Source organism: Marmota marmota, unplaced genomic scaffold (assembly GCF_001458135.2).
Source record: "Marmota marmota marmota unplaced genomic scaffold, marMar, whole genome shotgun sequence".
NCBI lineage: Eukaryota > Metazoa > Chordata > Mammalia > Rodentia > Sciuridae > Marmota > Marmota marmota.
In genome coordinates, this window is record NW_026000026.1 from 54,319,725 (window position 1) to 54,327,491 (window position 7,767).

General features: G+C 36.1%; 1 protein-coding gene and 1 non-coding gene across 3 annotated transcripts in view; one reads left to right on the top strand and one right to left on the bottom strand.

The window, feature by feature from the left end:
- Rhobtb3 (Rho related BTB domain containing 3) overlaps window positions 1-7,127 on the top strand; it is a 57,255-nt gene extending 50,128 nt beyond the window's left edge. For both annotated transcript variants that reach the window (XM_015483790.2, XM_048811461.1), the window contains exon 12: window positions 4,233-7,127. In XM_015483790.2, the coding sequence (XP_015339276.1) occupies window positions 4,233-4,348 (116 nt within the window). In that variant the 3' untranslated portion in view covers window positions 4,349-7,127. The remainder of the gene's footprint in view (window positions 1-4,232) is intronic.
- On the bottom strand, window positions 76-149 carry Trnaa-ugc. Its single transcript has one exon. It is a non-coding gene; the product is annotated as a tRNA-Ala (tRNA).
- Window positions 7,128-7,767: the final 640 nt, after the last annotated feature.

Consider the following 7,767-nt stretch of genomic DNA (forward strand, 5'->3'; position numbering starts at 1 on the left):
GGGTTTCCTTCAGGTACTCAAGCATTTATGGAAACCAAGGAGCACCCAGTTTTTTGTTGTTTTGTTTTTGTTTTTTTGTGGTACTGGGAATTGAACCCAGGGCCATGTGCATGCAAGGCAAGTACTCTACCAACTGAGCTATATCCCCAGCCCACCCAGTCATTTTTTTGACAGAGGTGTGCAGCCAAAAAACATGACGCGCTTATTGGAAGCGTCCCCATGTACATGGAGCTCAACTACAAAGACAGTAGAGTAACAATAAAATCAAAGCAAATCAATAGTATTATTTTGTGTCTACATTGTGTAAGAAAAACAAAGTTCATTCACAAAGGTAAAGCAGGCTTCTACTTCCTGTCAGTTGGTAGGGACATACTTGCATAGTCATTCTTTAGGCAGTCAGTACTCAGGGAGTTACTATGCCACCTTAAGTCACCTTCATTATAAAAGAAGAATAATATTATGTTCTACTTACTGTTTTATATAGCTATATGCTATCATGGCATACTATTACAGCCTTGGGAGAAAGGTGCTCTATAAATCCTTCATGTCGTTAATTTTATTACTTATATAATTGCCTATAAAGTATATAATCACTAACTGGAATAGTGAAAAGCAGGGCTGCAGGGTGTAATCTGAGTGGGCAGGGCAAGGGGCTAAAGGCTCTGCAATGGCTGTCTCTGTTTTGTGGGTGGGAATTGTGGGGGTATCCTGAGCTTTCTTGTTCCAAGGTGCCTGTTTGGGTTCAGCAGCCTGCCATGGTGTGTGGTTCTCTTTAGCAGAGGCATAAAGCCCTTCTGGTTGGGGGGAGGGGGGAAGGGGGGGAATTTGATTCTCTAAATCAGTAGTTACACACTGGCCCTGCATAGGTTCATTGTAGTCTGTCAAGGGCTTTATGTGGACCACGTTTAAAAATTTTCATTTTAATGTTATGTTGGCATTTTAAAACTCCATGTTTCTGGCTACTTTGAAAATTAGAAGATGTGAGTACTCTGCGCCCATCATTCCATGGGCAAAAGCCTGAGCAGGGCAGTGGCTGCCACTGAGAGGAGCGTGTCCTTCCAAGTGTTGCAGGCAGCTCTCCTCTCTCCCTCATACCCAGCTTGTTTCACATGGACATTTGAAGTTCAAAAGGGTTCTCATCACAATTTCTCTAGTTTCCTTATAGAATTGCCCATTTTCAGTTTTAGGAATTATCCCATTGTTGAAATTCTACAAATTGTTTTCTCTTAACTAAGAATTTTTCTTATTTAGAGGCGATTAGAAATGAGTAGGTGAGACTAGAAAAAAATCTTATCAAGGCATGGATACCTAAGAACCCTGGTTAAATAGCTCATTAAATATTATGAACAGCAACTCATAGGAATATATGACCCTTGGTGGCTATAGATTCATTTTTATCAGTTTAATTTAGCTTAATATTGTGGGTTTTTTTTTTTTTTTTTTTTTTTTTTCCTGTCTGCCTGAATTCACGGGTGATAAATGTTCTCTGGTGTTTTGTCTTAACTGAGCCTGTCATATCTTGTCTCCTGGAACCTAGAGAACTATAGTTTCCCTGAGCGTCCAGCTTGTTTCTGCTTATTCAGGTCCTGCAGCCTAAACCAGGACCTTGTTAATCCAGATTCCAGTAGTTGAGGTTATGGAACAGATGGAGAAGTGGAAACTGGTTTAGCAGAAAGAAACCTCAGTGCATACAGAAGGGGAAACAAGCTGATTCACCCAGAAGAATCCCAGAAGCTAGCCTCACATGTTTGAGGTAGCAGGTGTTTGAGAAACCAGGACAAGGCAGTGGGATGAGTTGAATCTTTTGCCACACCCCCACTTCCTACTTGGGCAGCTGCTTCTTTTCTTCATAGGAAATAGGAAGTTTACTTATGGAGGCATTAAAACAAAACATACTATAGAATCATGAACTCTGGGTATTGATGGGATAAAGAATGAGGAGCTATACTGAAGCAGGGAGTTATGTGAAAGTGTATAGATAGTTTAATGAGGTTCCACTCTCCTTCCCATATCCAGGTTCTAGAATTCTGGCACTTAGGTATTTGCCACCCTGCCCTCCACACCCTGTGCAGTGGGAAAATGCACAAATGCAATCATTTGGGAGAATTCATTCTATCATGTGGTGTGTATTCTTCCAGTCACCAAGTCTTACCCATGCCCCAGAGGTTTCTAGACAGCTTTCTAGTAGCTCACTATTGAATATGAAAATATCACTGAGGATCAAAAGTTATTTGGAGGGGGCTGGGGTTGTGTCTCAGTGGTAGGGCACTTGCCTAGCATGTGTGAGGCACTGGGTTAGATTCTCAGCACCACATAAAACTAAATGAATGAATGAATGAAAATAAAGATGGAAAAAATTATTGAAAAAAAAAGAAAGGAAATATAAAGATATTTGGAGCAATCACTGATATAAAAAATGTATACCAAAAATGAAACTAAATAAACAAAAATAAAAGAGAATGTGCTTGAAGGAGCATAGATACAGGAGTACCCACAGATTTTAGGGGTACCCACAGATTTTAGGTGTTGCAATTTCAAAGAATAAGAGATATGCATTCATAAAGTAGGACTAGAACTATAATAAATATTCAGCTGGGTGCAAGGCATACTTCTATAATCCCAGTGACTAGGGAGGCTGAGGAAGGAACATTGCAAGTTTGAGGCCAGCCTCAACAACTTAGCAAGAACCTATTTCAAAACAAAATAAAAAAAAAAGACTAGGGATGTAGCTCAGGGTAAACCTCCCGTGGGTTCAATCTCTGGTGCAAAAGAGGTGGTGGTGGTGAAGAGGGAAGAAGGAAGGAAGGAAAAGAAATAATATTCACAGAGTTAGAAAGTATAAAATGATGGTTTCCAGGGCCTGGGTAAAGGGGGACATAGGGATTTGTTTAATGGGTAGAGTTTTAGTTTTGCAAGTTGAAAAGAATCTGGAGATTCTTTCTTGTGTAACAGTGTGAATGTACTTAACACTATTGAACTATATATTTAAAATTAGAATGGTACATTTTATGGTATGTGTATTTACCACAATTTTAAAAAACAATAAAAATGTTGGTCTTGAAAATTAAAAATATGATAGAAAAAATATAAAATATACAAAAATGAAAAATCAACTAAATAAAATAATTAAAAGGCAAAAGTAAAGAAATCTCTTGGAAAGTAGGACAAAAAAATGCAGGGACAGATAGGAGAGAAAGTTTCAGTTTTTTTAATTGGAGTCTTTTTCTAGATTGAGACTCCAATTTTTAATTGGAGTCTCAATCTAGAAGTTCAGTGTTTATTAGAAGTTCATACAGGGGGAAAAAAAATCCAATGGGGAGGAAATTATCAAAGAAATAAATCAAGAAATTATCCTAATACTGAAAGACTTGAATCAACTAGTGAAAAGAGTTTACTAAGGGCTCAGCTAAATGAACATACAAAGTACATCATTAGTACGTGCAAGAACAGAGTATAAAGAGAAAACTAAGTTTCCAAGATTGAAAAAACACAGATCCACCCTCAAAGGATTGTGAGTCTGAGTGGCAGTGGAGTTCTAGAAGGTAGAAAGCAGTGGAAAACATCTTTAACCTCATAAGGGGAGTTTTCAACCCAGAATTCTATACCAAACCACATAATCTATCACGTGTGAGCATAAACTAAAGACATTTCATCACAAGCATGACCTCAGAAAAACTTTTCAGAACACTAATAACAGGTTGTACTTCACCAAAACAAAGGGGATAAACAAAGTAAAGGCCCAAGAGTTGAGAAATGGTGAGATCCAGCACAAAGGCATGGATAGGCCTGGAAAGCAAGAGGGCGAGGGCTCCATGAGAAGGGCCCTGGGCGCCAGCCACAACTGGAGTGGGGAAACTGCTGGATGACTGCGTCCTGGTGGGAAACAACCAGGAGCACTTCACAGAGTTTGGATGGCCAAGTTAGCTACAAAGAGAACTAGGTGGAAAAAAGGAGCCAGTTATCTCCAGGAAAAACAAAAGTTTTATTGAAAAAAAAAAAAGAAGAAGTAAAATAGTCAAAAACTACTTGATGAAGCAGTGGATGAGATGTATATAATTGTAAAATCACATAATAACTTAAATTCTGATGACTGATTTAACTGGGATGGTGTTAAATGATTTGGAAGGCTTGAGGGAAAGCTCGGATCTTATCTGTTACATAGGAAGTCAGTGGTTAATACTTTGATCAAGAATAAAATGTATTCATTCACATTCTCTTTCTTACAATTTTAGTGGAAGAACGCAGTTTTGTTGAAAAGCACAGATGGCCATCAAATATGTACTTGAAGCAGCTTGCAGAATACAGGAAGTATATTCACTCCCGGAAATGCCGTTGCTTAGTAATGTAACCTGGAGCTTTTATATAAGTACACTTTTTTATTATTATGGAGAATGGGTTGCAGTGAAACTCGTATGACTGAAACCAATGTGGGCGTTACAACAAAGATTATCATACAGTTTAATGTGTTTATTAGTTCTCCATGAAAAAAAAACTATTGTGATTTTAAAAGGGAGCAAACTATACTACCGACTAAAACAGGCTTCACCCTAAAACATAAAGCTGTTGTACAGCTGTGTTTCCCCTTTAAGATGTCCTGTTGCTTTAGTGATATTAAGACCCCTCCCCGATAAGAAATGTTTAAATTTTAAAAAATCATTTAGGATTAATATAGAAATTTCATCATGTCTGATTAATTATTAAAATACAGGGTTTTCAAAGACCCAGTGTAGCTCTTTCTCCATGAGAAATATAGGGGGAAGACAAAACAGTCCAAGTTGAGATATTTGGAAAGTGATGGGCCACTTGGTTCCAAAGCAGTGACAGTGTTTGAATCAACATCATGAAAAAAATTCTTTCATCTGGACAATCCACCTGAATCACCTAGTGTCCTCCCTGGGATTTTGATTATGCAGGAAACTGAACCAGGGTCAGCTTTGTCTGTGTGTGACCGTCAGTCACAAGGGTTTCCCACTTGGAAGGGCATGGCATTTTTTCAGTGTTGTGCTGTTGCAGTCACAAAATTCTTAATAATGATTGAAGAAGGGCCCTGTGTTTTCACCTGACACAGTGTCCCCTAAATTATGGATCTTTCCTGACAGAAAAAAAAATACGAAGTTTTCTGATTCAAACATCATTCTCTCTGAAAGAAAAGAGACTCTGATATCAAGGGAAGAGAACATATATGGATTCTCACCTTTGGGGAGGTCCTTACCACCCAGGGCCTCTGTTGCCACTTCCGCTGGCAAATGAGTGTTGTTTTGTCTTTGTTTTAAAACACTCACATTTAGGCTATATCACAGAAGAAGAGTTACTTTGATGATTCTGTAACATCAGGATGTTGATGAGAGTGACCTACTTGCCTGACTTTAATATACATTCTACGATATGCTCACAGGAAAAGGTACTTTCTAGAGAATTTGCTATGAAGGCTCAAGAATTTTTTTTTTTTTTTTTTTGGTAAGTGTTTTTGCTAAGAGTAGGACGTGGATGTCAGTGGCTTGAACTGTTTGAATTCTTTCCAAGGACTGCAAAGCTATTTGATATGGAGTAGCATGAATCTTATCCCTTAAGGTTACCCAGTAAGTTAGAAGAACGGATATGTATCAAAGCTTTGTCATGTGTGGAGAGAAGGGTACTTCCATGGAGGACAGATTAGAACCTCTCTCATATTACACGTGTATAGAAATGATAACATCAGAAGTCTATAAGCCTGGAGATGGACAATCCGATTACTATTTATTGTGAACATTATTGTCATCTGTAATTTAGTACTGGACTATATCTTTCTGTTAACATCCAGTGACTTTAGAATACGTATATTTTTCCCAACTTCTTAAAGATCTGATTAAACAATCTTATAATATTAGGATTCCTTACAGTTAACCCTTGTATGTATGCCATCACTGAAAGAGGAAAGCACTAAAAATTTCCTCTAGATATATTTCAAGAAACCTGATTTTAATTGGACTGTGTAAGTGAAGACTGCTGGAATTTTATGCTTTTTGTTTAATCCCTTGGGTTAATCAAAGATTGGCAGATCCTATGACGCTAGGATTAACATTGTAAAAGAGTAGACCTATAGCAGATTTCTAGAAATTCATTCACATTTATGAACTTTTAAAATGCAGTGATAACCTTTTGTTCTTCATAAGCATAGTCTCATCCCCATATTAATTACAGCACTTAAAATTCTAAAATCTTTAGGAAATTGAAAAATATAAATACAAAACAAAGCAAAGTCTTTTCTCAAAAACACTTTTTTTTTTTTTTTTAAGATTTCAATAGAATGTAGCTGTTTCGTTTAGGCTGTTTGACCTGAGTGGGGGTTGAATTTGAAAACTGGTACTCCCTGGTATTGAGTGTGTTTTTATTATGAAAATTCTTCCTCCTGTGTGACCCAGACAGTCAGATGTCACAATTTTGCAGAGCTAGTCAGAGTAGAATCAAATTAGTTTTTAAGTGCATTGAACACATAGACTCAAGACTTTGAATTTACTCAATTTAAAATAATAAGAAATTTTACTTATCAGTTATCTTGGAGAAGTGAGTGTTGTTTTTGAGGATTTTTTCCCCAAAACTAAAAGTTATTTCTAGATGGATGTATGCTTTGTGCTGATCTCTGCTTCGGTATATTTACCTACCATTTTATTTAGAGAAGATACTATATAGTAGAACTAAGGCCTTTTGTTTCAGAGCCAGGTTTTCATCCTATTTAATCCTTTATATACTTTCTGACTATTCCATGTTCATGGTATAAGAGACTAGATTTGTGATAGAGAATTTTCAGTATCATAACAGACTCACCCTGTTCAAGCCAGCATGATAGCTTCACATTGGGTAGTAGCAGAAGACTAAAGATTGAATAAATTTGATTCCAAGACAGCAAAACTTTTCAACTATAATTTTACAAACTCTACACTACACTGATATAGTTAATTAGACAAAAACAACCTCAAAGAGTACTTTATTTTATTTAAAGCATCTGTTTAATTCAATCTTTAACAATTTTGCAAAGAAGGGTATGTGTGTATTTTAATATAGCCTGACCTGAATTTATATGTTTTTAGCTTTAGTATTTAACATTTTGTAACAAATAAACCTTTTTTTTTTTTTTTAAACAAGTTTAACAAAGTGTCCTGTGGTTATTTATTTTACCTTGAGTGTTGACTTGCTGAAATGATTTAGGGAATACTACCTTACATTTATCAAGCATAATTATTTTATAGATAATTTCCATTACAAAATATTTTACATGTTGTTGATATTATAGATGACTCATGCATGATATGATAAAAGAATTTGTAGTATTTTTAACAACTGTTTAAAGAATAAAAATTTCTCTTAGGAAAGTAACTGTCTTTATTCATGAAAATACTTTGATAATTATTTGACATAGGAGTGAGTTCTATGGGAAAATCAATTTGCAGAATTTGCAAAATCCTGCATATTTAGTAAAACCCAACTGAAACATCCTTTTTATTTTGCTGTCTCTGACTCTTCAGGAAGAATGAATTGCACATGCAGTCTTGGAACTTTACTTTTAGTAAATTTAAGGCTATAGAAAAATACAATTTCAGTTCAGTTTCAGTTCTCATAAAATTTATGTAGATAATTTTTATTTTTCTATAAATCTCATTTAATCCTCTCCACTTTGTTGCTTGGGCCACTGAAGTAACAGCAGTTTACATGAATATGTAAATAAATCTTGGGGAAATGTCCAGGCAATAATTGATAGCATCTACTTGTTACCAAAATTAAGGTCCAGGT